This window comes from Eumetopias jubatus, unplaced genomic scaffold (genome assembly GCF_037043125.1).
Source record: "Eumetopias jubatus isolate StellerSeaLion01/CBP00866 unplaced genomic scaffold, mEumJub1_p1.0 scaffold_1, whole genome shotgun sequence".
Taxonomy (NCBI): domain Eukaryota; kingdom Metazoa; phylum Chordata; class Mammalia; order Carnivora; family Otariidae; genus Eumetopias; species Eumetopias jubatus.
The window spans coordinates 211,050,933-211,067,565 of NW_028274807.1; the positions used below are offsets into that span (position 1 = coordinate 211,050,933).

Here is a 16,633-nt window from a genome sequence, read left to right on the forward strand (position 1 = left end):
GCAGAGGCTGACTAAGGAGGACTTTATTGAATCAGTCAGGGTTCCCCCCAGTTGTCCCAGATTCCTTTTTCCTCCGGCTCAGCCGGCAGAGACCCTCCTCTCTTTACTCCGGTTCTGCATCAATGGCCGTTTTCGCAGGTAGGCGGCCCCCACGACGAGAAGGATCCCCGCTAAGGCTGCGATGGAGGTGGAGGCCAAGGCTTTGCGCGCAGGGCGCCAAGCTGGGGACAGGAGGTGAGAATTAGGACCGGGGCACAGGGAGACATGACCACCCGCCTGGAGCTCCCGCTCGACTCGCTCACCCTACTGGCGTCACACCCTGCCCCTCCCCTCCTCAGGGGCCCAGGATTACAAAGGTGCCTCACCGAGGCCCGTCAGCGTTATGGGTGCCGAGCTGCTGCGGACCACCAAGCCATCAAGACTGAGGCGTGCGTGGCAGGTCACCGGTTTCCAGAAGTCGCGGGGCCTGGCGGGCAACGTGTAAGTCAGCGTCACGTTGGCCAGATCAGTGCCGGTGTAGCGCTTCAGGTTCTCAGAGTAGATGACCCGGCCGCCGCGCCTCAGAGTCACCACCAGGAAGCCCACGGGGAATACGTGCGTCACGTGGCAGCGCAGAGTGTATTCATTGCCCACCAAGAGCGGAGGCTCCAGGATCACGCTTTGCGGCCGTTCTAAAGCAAGAGGGGGCCTCTGAGCCAGGTCCGCGTGCGCCCCCTAGCGCGTCTGTTAAACACCCGCCCCGTCCCCCTCCCCTCACCCCAGCAAGGCCTTGGACCCCCGTCCCTCACTGTAGGCGGTGATCTTGGCCGTGGCCCCCCGTGTTTCTCCTGCGCAGGTGACGAAGCAGCGCACCTCGGAGCTCCAGGCTCTCACGTCCAGCAGCTGGTAGGATACCCAGCCGGGCCCGCTGAGCGTTTGGCCCCGCTGCAGCCCAGTGCTGAGGCTGGAATTCTCCGGCAGGGGGCAGCTGGTGCTGCAGTTGAGCCACACTGAGCCCCCCGGCTGCACCGCCTTGAACCCGGGGCTTACGCGCACCCAGAACGGCGCTGAGGTGTCCGAGGGCGCCGGGGAGCTGCCTCCCGGGCCTTGGGCCCGCGCTCCCCGGCGCCGACGCGCTCTCCCGCCTCCCGGGTAGGCGGCCGCCAGCAAAAGCAGCAGCGAGAGGGGGAGCAGAGACCCCATGGCAAAGGGCCCAGACTGAGGGGCCGAGCGCCAGGGAGCCAAGGCTGGCTCTGGAGATAAGGAGGCCGGCAGCCCCGCCTCCGCAGCCCCACCCAGAGGGACGGAGGCCCCTCCAGGGCCTGGGAACCTGCAGTATATAAGCCCCTCAGCCCCTCCCTCGGCTCAAGAATGGGGTTCCAGACTTATGTAAAGCGAGAGTCAGAGAGTTTTCTGGAGAGGAATCTTTAATTTTCGCTTGAGTCTCAAAAGGTCCTAACACGCCCCAGATTTGGATTAGAGCCTCGGGGTTGGGCCTTGAACCGGCAGCCTTCTCTCGGGGGAGGAAGTGGGAGGACGGGGCTGGGAAGGGCTCCTGCTGGAGGGGACACCTCCCCTCAACTCAACCGAGGCAGGCGCACATGAAAAAGCTTTATTAGCACAAGAAGACAGAGGCTTCCAGAACTGGGAGGGGATCTTCCCAGGCCTCTCCTCCCTACTGCCTGCAGGGCCCTCATCTCTGCAGGAACTTGGGGCTGCCAGAGTGCTCTGTTCGGGCTCTGTCCCCCTGAGATGGGAACAGGACAAGGCGGGGACACAGAGGTTGGACACGGTTTCATGGGACTCCGTGGTTTAGCTGCCAATGAGTGGGCATTCATGTTTAGGCATGCCACGGTGTCACCGTGAGCACTAGCAGAGAGGCGTATGGGCAGAGGGGGTGCTGACAGAGGTCAGTGCCAGTGATGGTGGGAGGAGTCCGGGCCCAGTGGGTTGTCCCTGGGCTTGTCACCAACTAAACCGTATCACCATTGCCAGTCCCCTTCTGGAGGAAAGCAGCTTAGCTAATGGAATGGGAAATTCCAGCCCCACTTGATCTTTTTTTGCCAGGCACTCCTGTGCAACCGTACCTGGCAACCCTGAATGAGGTTTAGACTGAGAGCTCCCTGAGGACAGGAACTCATGTTCCTCTTCTTTACCATTCTAGCCCACATAAAAGGCACCCAATAAATAGCTGGTAAAAGAACAAATGAATAAATACGTCATCATCGAGAGTTGGGGACAGTCCGTGGACAGCAGGGCTGGACCTGGCATCTGTCAGAGGGGAGTATGGGGGCATGTGTTTCCATGCTGCTTGTCTGTGCAGGTCACTTCTCTCTTAGGGCTGTAGGGCCTCAGCACACGCAATAGGGGTGGGTTTCACTGTTTCCCAGTTGGGCGTCCCATGTTGAGTGTCCCGCCACACACACCCCCCCCCAAGACAGGGCAGGCTTTGACATCCCTCACAGTCATGCCCCAAGTCCTGCCCCCTCCTTGTGGCTCAGTCCTGTGGCTCCAGGTCAGGTGTGAGGCTTGGGGATCCTAAGCGTGCAGGTGCCAGGACCCCAAATGCTGTCTGTATCCTGAGGCCTCTAGCCTGTCCTCAGGCATCCTGGGAGGGGGGGGGGTGGAGCTGCATGGCTTGTGACCACTGTTGTTCAATGGGGCACGGCTGCCACCGTGCAGGGGGCTGAGCGGGAGGCCGGGTCGTGGCCCAGGCTCAGGGGGGCGTGGCTGGTGTGTTCAGCTTCATAGCAGCGGCCTCCTGGGCCTTCTGTAGCCTATATTTCTGGATCTTCCGCTGGCGGTTATAGAGGTAAGTGGCTCCGATCACAGCTCCTAAGATGACAGCAGCCGCCACCAGAATGATGATGACCATGTTATTCTGGTCGTCTGTGGGGAGGACACAGGGTGTGATGAGGGTTGAGCCAGGCTCGCTGCCCCTGCCCTTCCCAGCCCCAAACACCGGCACACTCACAGGTCACGTTCAGGACCACTTCGCGGGTGACCACACCACGGGGGCTCTGGGCCTGACACAGGTAAGTGCCCGCAACCTCCCGCTTGACAGGTCTCAGGTCCCCGATGGGCAGCAAAGCACCATCCCCCTTCCGGTGACATTTCAGCTCAGGAGCCGGGTTTCCCCAAGCTTGGCACCGCAGGGTCTGCTGGGAGCCTTCCTTCCATGTCCAGTTTCCCGGGCAATCCCTCTGGTCTAGTCGGGGACCATCTGGAGAAACAGAGCAAGATGAGGGAGGGGGTGACAGACTAGGAAGACCCCCCCCACCCCCCCACCTAGGACTGGAGGACTCAGGAATCCGGAGAGAGGGCTGGAGGGGGCCCTCAGAGGGCAGGAGCTCATGGGGTCTTAGGGGTTGGGTCTTGGGGATTAGGGGTCATTTTCCAGTGGCCCCACTCACACAGGACGCGGAGCTCCCGGGTCTGGTTCTTGTGCAGCAAATGTCCAGCCACATCCAGAGCAGCAGAGCACAAAAAGCTGCGCCTGTGGTCCGCAGCGCTGGCATTTAGTTGGAATTGTGCCCTGGGTGCTGGATGCCCTGGTGGCAGCCCGCTCAGCGACACCACAACTCCAGCCTGGGCCTCACACTCCACAGTCACCACAGTCCCTTCTGAGACCTCTGGCTCACTTAGGGTCAGGCTGGGTGGGGGGAAGCCTGGGAGGGGGAGGGCACACAGTGAGCACCGCCCCCCAGGACTGCCCCCCCCCCACTCCCCAGAAGCACGCCCCCCCCCCCCCACTCCCTGGAAGCACGGCCCTGTCTTGACTTACTGTAGAGGGTCACATCCTCCTTCCATATCCGGTCTTGTCCTCCCAGGGTCACCACACACGCCAGCTCCTGGGTGCCCTCCTGTGCTGCGTTTGCCTTGACATTGGCCGTGGCCAAGACGGAGTCCTTGCTGTACAGGGATGTAGAGTCCAGTTTCTGTTCAGCCAGCATCAGGCTGACTTTGGCCTCCGCAGCTGGGAACAGCCCATCCAGAGTGCAGTTCACAGCCCACTGTGTGCCCACTTCTATGATCCTGGGGGTACCAAGGCATGGCAGGATCTCTGGCAGGACTGGGGAGAGAGGGTGGGTGTGAACAGAGAGGGGACAGGCAACCTGAAGCCCCTTTCTGGGGCATTTTCATTCCCCCCATCTGGGACATCCTCTGGTTCCCAGAGACTCTGGCCTGGGTCACCCCTGTCCCGGGACCCACGCCAGGGTACAGCCTTCTCGGAAGATCCTACGGCTGGGGCACCCCATCCCCGACCACCCCACCCCTATGGCCAAGAACATGCTCTTTCCAGAAGCCTTTGTAATCTAGGTCACCACCTGAGCACCCCCACGACCAGAGGCCTCTTCCCCCCCTCCCCCCCCAACCCACACCCCAAGCAGGAACAGCCCCTGAGCCCATCCTCTCTGGCGGCTCTCCAGTGCCTCACCAAAGGTTCGGAGCTGCCTGGGGGCCGAGATGTTCTGGAACAATCCCAGCCCTCGGGGCCTCAGGTCCAGGTCCGTGCGACAGGAGAAATTGGCGAGGTGGTCGTCTCTACCCGCCAGCACCGGGACCGTGACCTCGACCTCGGCGGGGTCCCCAGGGGCCGGCTGCCGGCTCAGCTCCTCCTCCCCGCGGAGCAGCACCACGAAGAGGCTGTCCCGGGGCGTCCCGCCGGCCACCTGGCAGCGCAGAGTGAAGTTTTCGCCCACGGGCTGCCAGCGGGGTAGGGGTAACAGCTCCACTCGCTCCGGGAACCCTGGGGTGTTAAGGGGGCGGGGTGGTGGTGTGTGAGCAGGACAGGCTGCCCGCCCGCAGGGAGCGCTGGGGCGCCGGCTGCACCTGTCCCAGGAGCCCCGCCGCTCTCCACTCTTGACAAACACTCCCCAAACCACCTAAGCCAGACAGGAATGTTAAGAGCTTCGGGATAAACCGGTGGGAAGTCCCCAGGAAGTTGTGAAGGGGGCAAAAGTAATTTATTCACTGCAGCATCTGAGAGTGAAAAGCGGAAAAGCACCTCAAAATCTATCACCAGGAGTCCCGTCAAATAACTACAGGAAATTTAAGCTGCCCAGTCCAGTAGAGATTGTTTTTAAAAGCCCCCTGCTCCCCCTTCTCCTCTTCTTGGACTTCGTTTTCTCCAAAGCATCGCTCACTGTCTGATATCCGAAGGTGACACATCTACTCAGTTAACTTGTTTCTCCTCTATGTCCCCCACCCCGGAAGTTAAGCCTGGGAGGGCGGGGGTATTTGCCCCCTGACGCTCCGCTGGTACACAGTAGGCTGTCTATATTCATAGAAAGAATAAGGTCGAGCCACCCACACTGATTCGAGGCCTTTCAGAAGCCCCTTTTAAGGGAAAGAAGTTCCCGAATGGGCCGTGTGATCCCCTGAAATGTTAAACATGCAAGAACAACCCACAGACACTCAAAATGAAACTCTGAATATCCCCTGAAAACACAACATGTGGGCTTTGTTTTTGCCAGGGTCTCCGCTCCACAGGAGGTAAGAGAATTTCAAGCCTGGGCTGCTGGTGAAAATTGACAGCAGAGTCCCGGTGAGCTGTGATTCAGCACTGAGACACCCTCCGCCCCCCGCCCCCCGCCCCAAAGCCTTCCCAGGGCGGGGTCTTAGTGTTTCTTGGCAAGACTGTTGAAGTGTCAGGGGCTGACACCTAGCTTTGGGGCTTCGCTGCTATGAGCTGTACGTGAGTGACTTTGCCTCTGGAATAGGTGTAGAAATTGAGCCTCAGTTTCCTAAGCTGTAAAACGGATTATTGGAGGTAAGACTTTTATGAGTCCATTTAAGAGGTAGAGAGAATGACTGTAAATGGGCATGAGGTTTCTTTTTAGGGTGATGGAAATGTTCTAAAATTAGATCGTGGTGATGGGTGTACAACTCTATAAACATGTTAAAATGTGTTGAATTGTACGCTTCAAAAGGGGTGTCTTTTATGGTGTGTGCACGATATCTCAATGGAGCTGTTTTAAGAAATAAAAGGGCAAGAAACCCGTCAGACATCCAGTGCTTACCTCTAACCACCTGCTGCGAACACGAATTGGCAGACTGGTGTAAACCTCAAACCTCAGCACACATCCCCCCCACCCCGCCCCTAAATGGAATTCACATCTCCGAGCCCAGCTTCTTGACTTTGAGGTCAGACTGGGGGAGGAGGTCTGTCTTGCTTGGACCTCTCCCTGAGCCCCAACCTTCAGTCCTGGTTACTTCACTCTTCAAATATTTGTCTGCCGTCCCTTCCTGTCCCCAGCCGCTACCCACACATGCGGTCTGGATGAGGTCCACAGCCAAATGCTCTCTGGCTTCCCATAAGCCTTCGGCTATCTCAACCCTGGCCTGCTCACACACCCTCCATGGCTCCCTAGCACCCTGAGGAGAAGGTCCCAGCTCCTCCACCTGGCATTTGAGGCCTTGTCCACCTCAGCTCTAGCCACACCAACCCGTTGGTCTTCAGCCTCTCCTAATGCCCCTCCCCCATCCGCCTGTTTTCCCACTCAAAACTTTGCCCAGCCTGTGCCCTCTGTCCTGAGTGTCCGTCTATCAACTCCTACTCACCCTTCAAGGCCCACTCAGGGGTCATCTCCTATAGGAGTTAACGCCTTTATTCTTTCTAGAGAAAGCTCAGCCACCCAGGGATCCTGCCTCATCTTTACACTGGGTGTGGAGCAGGACCGAACTAGATAGAGAGTCTCTTAGGGGACCCCTCCACTGCGTGCCAGGCACCTGTTCCATTTCACAGAGCTGGAAATGAAGGCAAAGTCTGGCACCCAAAGGCGTGGAGGGAGGGAGAAACGTCACAGAGCCAGGACTCAAACTTGGCGCACTGAGCTCTCAGCTATCAGGCCGAAATGTGGAAGTCTTTTGGGGAGGTTTGCCTGGGGTTTCACAGGCCACCAGGAATGTTCGGGGACTCTCCTCACCTGCCCAGAATCTGCTCAAACATGCTCCAGGTCAGAAGCAAAGCTGCTATTTCCCCAAAGGCTTCTTTTGCCCAGGCACCATGAAGGTGGAATGTCCTTTATGCCTCATGGCCTCATCAGACCCAAGTGAGGAGGGCTCGTGGGAAGACAAGCCGCGTCCCCCACGGTCACACTGTTAGTCAGGGTTAGATTGGAACCCGACGCTGGCTGATCCCAAGACCAGTGGGCCGGTTCTCTTTTTTTTCTTCCTTCCTCGTGCTTTTTGTTTTGTCTTGTTTGCCCCTGCGTTTTATTTCTGTATGGCCTCTGATAATAGTAACTCTTGCCGTGCAAAATGCCCAAAGTAAAAGAAGGCCCATCGAGGCGGCTCGCCCCCTGCCCTCTCCCGGAGCAGCCCTGCCCCAGCGTCTGTCCTCACAACCAGCTAATACGGTCACTTCTTGCGTTTCCTCTCACGCCTCCTTTATGTGGCAACACAGGCATCCCTCCCCTGCCTTGCTGCTCCTTAACACCAGGGATGGCTGCCACTCACTCTGGGCATACCTCCCCTTCCCTTCAACTTGACAGTACACCTTGGAGCTCATTCTCCTTTGGGGACACAGGAACTTCCTCTTTTTTTGCACAGCTGCATAATACTCCACCACACAATCTATCGACAGTTTATGTCCCCGGCCCCCTATGCCTGAGTGGCTTGCGAACGTTTGCCCTTCCAAATAAAGCCACAGTGAATAAGCCCATCCTGCACCCTGTTCAGTTCCCTCGTGGATGGGGCCACAGGGAAGCCAAGCCCGGTTCCCAGCAGTGGGATTTCTATGTCCAAGCTCATGTGCCTGTGTCATTTAGAGAACCAACACCCCCTTTCTCCACTCAGGGTTGTGCTTCTTGATGTCCCCACCCTGTCAGCAATGTCCCAGGACAGCCTGCTCCCCCCACCCCTGTTGCCAATATGTGAAAAATGCCATGTCCGGGCTGCTTTGAAATTGTTTCTTCTTTTCAAGAGTCACATCTAGGGGGCGCCTGGGTGGCTCAGTTGGTTAAGCGACTGCCTTCGGCTCAGGTCATGATCCTGGAGTCCCGGGATCGAGTCCCAGCTCAGCAGGGAGTCTGCTTCTCCCTCTGATCCTCTTCCCTCTCGTGCTCTCTATCTCTCATTCTCTCTCTCTCAAATAAATAAATAAAATCTTAAAAAAAAAAAAAGAGTCACATCTAGGATCTGTCACATGTTTAAAGAGGCCTGGAGTATTCAAATGTACTGAATCTCTGTACTGCACTAAAGGCACCCAAGAAAATTCAAGAAGGGGTTTCAGAGGACAGTGAGGCTCTCCGAAGATGTGCCTGCCCACCAGTCCTTCGGTGAGTCAGCTCTGGCCCCACCACCAAGCCACCAGGGCTGTCCTGGCCTGTGGGGACCCCCACGCACCCACCTCCCCGGCCCAGCCTGCCTAGTCCAGCCCCTGGGCCCAGCCACTCACAGTACACGGTGAGGGACATTGAAGCCATCGTCTGTCTGTCACAGTTTGCAAAACATATGGGATGGCTATCTTCTTGCACGTCACTCAGTTCAAAGACCTTCCAGTTGGCCCCATGGGCCACTTCCTTCTTCGTCAACTGAGTCTCCAGGCCCAAGGTGGAGGGCTGGTCACAAGAAGTACTACAGTTCACCTGCATGGAGCCTCCTCGGGGTATGATGGCTTCTGGGGGGTGCACTGATGTTTGGGCACCTCCAGGTCCTAGAACAAGAGATGGAGGAGGGGACAGGCATTACAAATTGGGTTCACCAACAATCACCATGTACCCAGCCTGTGCTGGGCGCATAGGCTCGACTGAGACAAAAACTCTGCCTTCAGTGTGGGAGACAGAAAAATTCACAGGCAAACAAGATAATTAATAACTGATGTTAATATGAGCTTTGACAAAAACAAAACAGGGTGATAGAACAGACAGTGCCTTGGCAACAGGGTAATGTGTGAATGATGAGAGGGGGCTGGCCATTCAGAGAACAGAGAAATTAATTCCAGGCAAAAGGAACAAGTGCAAAGGCCCTGCGGCAGGGTGGCTGGAGCAGAGCGAGTAAGGGGGAAGAGCTGGGAGCAAGGAGGTCAGGAAGATCGTGTGGCCGGTGCAGGCCATGCAAGGTCTTATTCTTCATTCTGAAGGCAATGGGAAGCCATGGAGGATTTTAGCAGAGGAGGGACATGAAGTCAGTGTTCTTCTCCCTCCCAAGATGTGAGGTGGCAAGGGCTAGCCCTCCGGGAATGGAGAGATTCCAATTAAGCTGGCTCCTTACTCCCTCTGGCAAGTGGTCTCCCCTCTCCAGGCCTCAATTTCCTCATTTGTAAGGTGGGTGAATATAGTCATCCCAGCCCCTGCTAATCCAATGGACTCACAGCATAGGGCAGGCAGTGAGTGCTGCAGGGGATAAGAAGGGGGTTGGTAGTGGTTAGCTTCCTCAAACCCTGGTGTCTCCCAAGCAGAAAGTCTGTCTGGGCCCACCCCTTCTCTCTCTCCTCCAAAGATTCCTGCCCTCAGCTTTGGGTCTACTCTATCTGGGGTGGAGGCGTGGGAAAACAGCTCCGTGAATTCTCCGAGAGTAAATGGGAGGGTTCCCATTTCATGGAGTGAAATGGTGAGGCGGGAGAGGTGACGTTACTCACCTAAAAAGCCACCGAATCCAGATTGGCATCTGGACTAGAACACTTTGTTAAGCTGGTAAGCACAGGTGTCCCTTTCCCACCATCGGGCTTCCCAACACTTGGTGGTATGTGACCCACTGTCTCCCTGCCTCCCCTCCCTCCAGACTGGGGTTGGTGGAGGGCTGCTGGGGCGTCCCACTCTCAGCCTCTGGTCCCTGGGCAAGTCAGGCCTGGAAATCCCCCCCGCGCAGAAGCAGTCCCGGACTTCCCCAGAGGTAGGAGATGAGGAACAGAATGTACGTGTGTGTTGGGGGGAGGTCCCCAGCCTACTCAGCTTGGCGCCGGACCCATCCCCATACCGTCTGACCGGGTCCTGGAGCCAGGCGTGGCACTGGGCCAGGACACAACCATTTCGAGGAGGCGGCTCTTGCGTTCTCCATTTTACGGCTGAGAAACTGAGGCTCTGGGAGGCTCAACCTGTAGCTTGAGGCCACTCGTCGAGGTGATGCAGGGTCTGGATTCGAACCCACGGCTGTTGTCTTTGGCTCTAGCCCCAACTTCCCATAAAGAGCTACCTAAGTACGACTGGGGCTTATCCCCAGCTGGCCGGCTTACCCCCAGCTGGCCGGGAGTCGGTCCTCCCAGTGCCTGCAGGGCGCAGCCTGGATTCCGGGAGTTGGCGCGACGGCAGCCCCCACCCCTGACTCACCTGGGAGCAGAGCTCCGATCAGGGCCAGGAGCGCGGGCAGCGCGGGACAGGCGGTGCCGGGAGCCATAGCCGGCCAGAGGAGGGCGGAGAGCGCAGAGAGCGCGGCAGAAGCGCAGAGGCGTGCGGCGCGGACTGCGCTACAGGAGCGCGCGGGAGCTTTTATAGTGGCCTGGCCGGGCACGGGGGGGACAGAGGGGCGGGGCTGCTTTCCCGGAAACCTCGCGCCTTCCCCTCCGGAAGGAGGGCTCCGGCATTTCCGGACCGAGAGGGTACCGAGCCTAAGTGGGGTTGTCCCCCCTCTCGAGCGCTGGAATTTCCGAGTTGCAGCAGGGAGGGCCGCAGCGGCCCCGCGGGTCCGGGGGGCCGCTCCTGGCTCTAATGGTCCGGTCCCCGGGGCCCGGCTGACCGTGGTTCTGCGTTTACGCTGCGCTAAACGCTTTACTGAATACTGCCAACTACCCTGGACGGTAGGGACTGCTATTGTGTCCGTTCCACGGAGGGGTAAACTGAGGCTCCGAGCTGCGAGAGGATTCGGACTCAAGTGTGACGCCCCAGCGCTGCGGGCCTCTTTAGCCGCGTGGAGCGGCGCTGGAGTCCATACGGGGCCTTCTCCATCAAGGGTACCCCTCCCCAAGGAGCACGGCCCTGCCCAGCTGACAGATTTCCCGAGAAGCGGCAGGAGCAGGCCCGGGCACATTCTGGCGGCCGCGAAACCTGGGGGTGAGGACTAGCGGCGTCATCACGTCCGGGGCCCTGCATCCCCCCTCCTATGGGCGCTTCCACCCCCGCGGCCTCGCTTCCCCTTTCGGCCTCCGCAGCGGGGACATCTTCACGGCTCCCAGAAAAAGGAAGGAAGCCGCGTGGTCCTGACGCGCCGAGTCTCCCGCTGCCGTTCCCAGGCTCCTCGGGGAGACTGAGGCAGCAAACCTTGAATGGAGAGGGGGCGCTGGGACCCTTCCTTTCCGCGGGGAAACAGCTCCTAGGCCCCCAAGTGGGGCGGGAAGAGGAGGCCGTCAATTTCCAAGTGCTGCGCGCAGTTCCTGAAACTTCAGCGCTGGGCGCCCGCGCTGACTACGTGCAGATGTTTACGTGCAGATGTTTGCACCCGCTAATTCTATTAGGGCGGGGCGGGGGGAGCGTTGTGACCGCCTCGGCCTGCGCGTGTGACCCCAAGACTTGGCATCTACCACGACGAGGCTGGGGACCCTGGGGTCTCCCAGCGCCAGTCCGCGCCGCCCAAGGCTTCCTGTTGTGGGGCGCGCGCCGCGTCGCCATGGAGACCTCGGAGGGGCCAGGGAGGTCGCGCAGCAGAAGGGGAAGGGAGGGGGCCCCGGGGACGTTCGGGCCCTTCCTCCGGAGGATGGGCCTGAGAGTCACTCATCAGCCAGAAACGCGTCCCTTCCCCCGCCCCGATCATTCCCAAGGAATTTCCACGGGGATCTTTCGACGCCGGGTGTGGTGGGTGCTGAATTCCCGCCCAGAACTGCCTGGGCAAAGGTGCAGAGCAAAGGTGCAGACTGGGAACCGGGACGCGCTGGGCCTGGGAAAATCCCGTGCGGGGTCGGAGCCGAGTATTTTCCGGCGGATTTTCCTTTTCTTTAAAGATTTTATTTATTTATTTGAGAGCAGAAAGATTGTATTTAGTTATGTATGTACGCATGTATTTAGGTGTTTTTTTTTTAATTTTTTTAAAAGATTTTATTTATTTGTGAGAGAGAGAATGAGAGACAGAGAGCGTGAGAGGGAGGAGGGTCAGAAGGAGAAGCAGACTCCCCGCCGAGCGGGGAGCCCGATGTGGGACTCGATTCTGGGACTCCAGGATCATGACCTGAGCCGAAGACAGTCGTCCAACCAACTGAGCCGCCCAGGGGCCCCTGTATTTAGGTATTTAAGAGCGAGAGCGAGAGAGGGCGACCACGAGCAGGGGGAAGGAAAGGGAGAAGCGGACTCCCCGCCGAGCGGGGGAGGGGCTCGATCCCGATCCCATGACCCCGGGATCACGACCCGGGCCGAAGGCAGACGCTCTACCCACTGAGCCACCCTGGTGCCCCTGGCGGATTTTTCTCGGCGGATTTTTCTCGGGATCTCTTCCTTGGGTCCTTTGACCTTCGTCCAAAGTGCGCGCAGGCCGCGAGCTCCCCCGCGCGGCCCAAGTCTTCCTTGTAGCCATAAAAGCGCCAATCTTTCTCGCTTCTCCCGACTTGCTGGGCAGTGTTTATTGAGCGCCTGCTGTACACCAAGAATCCTTCCAGGTGTGCTAGCGACACAGCAACGATCAGAAAAGACAAAAATTTCTCCATTGTGCAGAGATGGTTTTAGTGTGAGGGGGAGACAGACAAGGAACTAAAATATATGGGGTGTTAGCTTGTGATTAGTGCTGAAGAGAAATAAAACAGGGGAGGGAATAGGCAATGTGAGGGTTGGTGAACTTTTAAATAGAGTACTCTGAGAAAGACTGAGAAGGTGACATTTGAGCAAAGACCACCGGAGGTGAGGAGGGAGCTGTGACAATACCAGGAAGGGAGTGTACCAGGCAGAGAGTTCTGAACGTGCAAAGGCCCTGAGGTAGGGACAGCCAGGAGGCCAGTGTGGCTGGAGAGCAGTAAGGAAAGGAGGAGGAAAGGAGGGCAGAGAGGAGATGATGCAGAGCATGCTTGTTGGCCTGCAGGGGACTTTGGTTTTTCCTCCCAGTGAAGTGGGAGCCAGGGAAGGTCCTGAGCAGAGGAGGGACAGGCCTGACTCAGGTGTTTATAGGCACCCTCCTGAGACTGCAGGAGCTGTTTTCTGGAGGCAGGGAGAACAGGGTGGAAGCCAGAAAACCAGAGAGGAGGTGACTACTCTAGTCCAGGTGAGTCATGATGGGGCCTGCGCTGGGCTTGTTGGTCCTGGTCTGAGCCCCTGGGAGGATGGAGAGCCATTTCCTGAGATGAAGATGGGGCAGTAAGGTTGGCAAGAGGAGCATCCACCTCCTGGTCTTACATTCCCTTTGTGTTTCCTTGAGGAAAAGGAAAACAGAGGCTCCCCAGCCCTTCACCGAAGCTTCCAGGAAGGGCAGGGCTTCCTTCAGGGTGCCAGGCAGTCTTGGGCAGAGCAATGAATGGGCCCACTGCAGACCAGAGGCCATGGACACAGGGCAGAAATATCCACATCCCACTTTGTGGCATTGTGCCTGCTCTCCCTTCAGTCTGAGCTCTGGTGTGGCCACCCTGCCCTTCCTGGCAGCTTCCGTGCGCTTCTTTTGTCTCTGAGCATTTGGAACAGGCTGTTCCTCTAGCCCAGAATTCCCTTCCACCGTTTCTACAAAAGGTTCTCAGAGCATTGCATCCGCAAGGTTGTAACAGAAGGAGGAGCAGATGGGGATTTGAATCCAGGCTCTGATACTTATCAGCTATTTTAGTGTAAGTTCTCCCCAAAAGTGGACCCTGAAACAAAATTTGGTGTTCAGGGAGTTTATCTGAGCGGTGATCTCAAGAAACACCTGGAGTGGGGGGAGTCAGGGAAGGCAACCAGTAAAGGTGTGCATTAGCAGAGTTACCCGTTGGGGTCACTAAGGTTCAGCCTCCTGGAGGAACTCTCGGAGGTGGGTAGACTCTATGCCAATCCTGTGCCTCGCCGGGTGGACTGTCGGCTCCCCAATACTTCATTACTTCATATATATATTTACTTATATTTCCTTATTTAAAAAATTTTTAGTCACCAGGCTGTACATTACATCCCCAGGACCTAGTTATCTTTATTTTAAGATTTTATTTATTTGTTTGTTAGAGAGAGAGAGAGAGAGCACAAGCAGGGGGAGTGGGGGAGGGAGAAGCAGGCTCCCTACTGACCAGGGAGCCCGATGCGGAACTCCATCCCAGGACCCTGAGATCATGACCTGAGCTGAAGGCAGACACTTAACCAACTGAGCCACCCAGGCGCATCCCAGGACCTATTTATCTTATAACTGGCAGTTTGTGCCTTTGACCCCCTTCACCCATTTCCCCACCCCCTGCCTCTAGCAACCACCAGTCTGTTCTCTGTGACTATAAATTCAAGTGTTGCTGTTGTTTATTTAAGATTCCACATGTGAGTGAGATCATACAGTATTTGTCTTTCTCTGTCTGATTTATTTTACTTAGTAACGACCTCAAGGTCCATCTATGTTGTAGCAAATGGCAAGATTTCCTTTTTTTTTTTTTTTTTTTTTAAGTAGGCTCCACATCCAGTGTGGAGCCCAACACAGGGCTTGAACTCACAACCGTGAGACTTGAGACCTGAGCTGAGATCAAGAGTCGGATGCTTAACTGACCTGAGCCACACGGGCACCCGAAGCTTTCCTTCCTTTTTTTATGGCCAAATAGCTTTCCACTGTGAGTATGTATATATCCATTCATCCACTGATGGACAGTTAGGTGGTTTCCCTGTCTTGAGTATGGTAATGAATGCTGCAGTAGCATGGGGGTGTGGATGCCTTTTCAAGATAGTGACTCTGTTTCCCTCAGATGAATATCCAGAAGTAAAACTGCTGGATCATACGGTAGTACTAATTTTAATTTTTTGAGGAACCACAATCCTGGTTTTCTTTTTTTTTTTTTTAATATTTTATTTTATTATTTATTTGAGAGAGAGAGAGAATGAGAGATAGAGAGCACGAGAGGGAAGAGGGTCAGAGGGAGAAGCAGACTCCCCGCTGAGCAGGGAGCCCGATGCGGGACTCGATCCCGGGACTCCAGGACCATAACCTGAGCCGAAGGCAGTTGCTTAACCAACTGAGCCACCCAGGCGCCCAACAATCCTGGTTTTCAAAGGGACTGTGCCAGTTTACATGCATATATATACGTTTAATTGAGACAAATTCACATAATATAAAGTTTACATTTTCTTAAAGATTTTATTTATTTGTCGGAGAGAGAGAGAGCACAAGCAGGCAGAGGGAAGCGGCAGGCAGAGGGAGAAGCAGACTCCCTGCTGAGCCAGGAGCCCGATGTGGGGCTTGATCCCAGGACTCCTGGATCACGACCTGAGCCGAGGGCAGACGTTTAACCAACTGAGCCACCCAGGTGTCCCTATAAAGTTTACATTTTGCCCTTTAACAATTTTCTAGTATATTCATAATCTTGTACCACCATCACCACTATTCGATTCTGGACTATTGCCATCACCCTCCCAAAAAACCTGGTACCTCCCAATCCCCTTTCCCTTCAGCCCCTGGCAACCCCTAACCTACTGTCTGTCTCGGTGGGTTTGCCCATTCTGGACATTTCCTGAAAATGGAATCACACAATCTGTGGCCTTTTGTGTCTGGCTTCTTTGCCTCAGCATAATGTTCAGAATGTTTTGCATAAAGGTTCATCCACGGGCGCCTGGGTGGCTCAGTCGTTTGAGCGTCTGCCTTCAGCTCGGGTCATGATCCCAAGGTCCTGGGGTCGGGCTCCTCGCTCGGCAGAAAGCCTGCTTCTCCCTCTCCCTCTGCCTGCCATAAGATACGACGTTTTGTTGACCCATCCGTCAGTCGATGGACATCTGGGGTGTTTCTTCCTTTTGGCCATGGTGAGTCATGCTGCCCTGCACATTCATGTACAAGCATTGGTATGAACATTTTTTCAATTCTTTTGGGAATACACTTAGAAGTAGAATTGCTGGGTCATATGATAATTCCAAGTGGAACTTTTGGAGGAACTGCTAGACTGTTTTTTCAAAGATTTTTACTTAACAGAGAGAGAGAGAGAGAGCACAAGCAGGCAGAGGGAGAAGCAGGCTCCCCGCTGAGCAGGGAGCCTGACGCAGGACTGGATCCCAGGACCCCAGGATCACGACCTGAGCCGAAGGCAGATGCTTCACGGACTGAGCCACCCAGGCGCCCCTAGACTGTTTCCCACAGCAGCTGTACCATTTTACATTCCTACCAGCACCGTACAAGCATGCAAGACTTCCAATTTCTCCACATCTGCGTCAATGCCGATTTTCTGTTATATGATTACAACTCTTATCGCCATCCTAGCGGGTCGTATGTCATCGTGGTCCCCCCCACAGTCCTTCTGACCTGCCCCGCAGACAAGCCCAGCACAGCCCTGCAGCGGAGGCAGCGGGAGGGGAGTGTGCAGGACAGCAGGTGTCAAGGATGCTGAGAGCCCCTGCTGGGAGCGTGACCTCACGCAAACCACTTCCCCTCGAGGAAACCACTTCTCGAAGACCTCAGTTGAAGCATGGGATGGTAACACAGACCTGAAAGGCTGGATGTGAGATTTCACTAACCTGGTTTGTGTGCGGTGCTTGGCAAGCCAGAGCGAGAGCGGGTAGCAGTTGTCCCGGTTGGTCTGTTTCACTAGGACCCAGCGCTGAGAATCTCCCCCTCAAACTTCCTCAGTGGAAATACGGGCTTCCTCTGCGTTCCCACAGATCTG

At 56.4% G+C, this 16,633-nt stretch overlaps 2 protein-coding genes across 2 annotated transcripts; both read right to left on the reverse strand.

The window, feature by feature from the left end:
* Positions 1–8: 8 nt before the first annotated feature.
* ICAM4 (intercellular adhesion molecule 4 (Landsteiner-Wiener blood group)) lies at positions 9–1,218 on the reverse strand. The gene is made up of 3 exons (XM_028088859.2): positions 789–1,218; positions 366–671; positions 9–221 (listed from the first exon to the last, which is right to left on the reverse strand). Exons 1-3 carry the CDS (start codon positions 1,180–1,182, stop codon positions 79–81), a joined length of 843 nt encoding a protein of 280 aa, XP_027944660.1. The 5' UTR covers positions 1,183–1,218; the 3' UTR covers positions 9–78.
* Positions 1,219–1,577: 359 nt separating this feature from the next.
* On the reverse strand, positions 1,578–10,396 carry ICAM1 (intercellular adhesion molecule 1). The gene is made up of 7 exons (XM_028088920.2): positions 10,251–10,396; positions 8,381–8,638; positions 4,418–4,729; positions 3,764–4,051; positions 3,393–3,647; positions 2,954–3,202; positions 1,578–2,868 (listed from the first exon to the last, which is right to left on the reverse strand). The coding sequence occupies exons 1-7, from the start codon at positions 10,315–10,317 to the stop codon at positions 2,696–2,698; spliced, it is 1,602 nt and encodes a 533-aa protein (XP_027944721.1). The 5' UTR covers positions 10,318–10,396; the 3' UTR covers positions 1,578–2,695.
* Between the last annotated feature and the right edge of the window lie 6,237 nt (positions 10,397–16,633).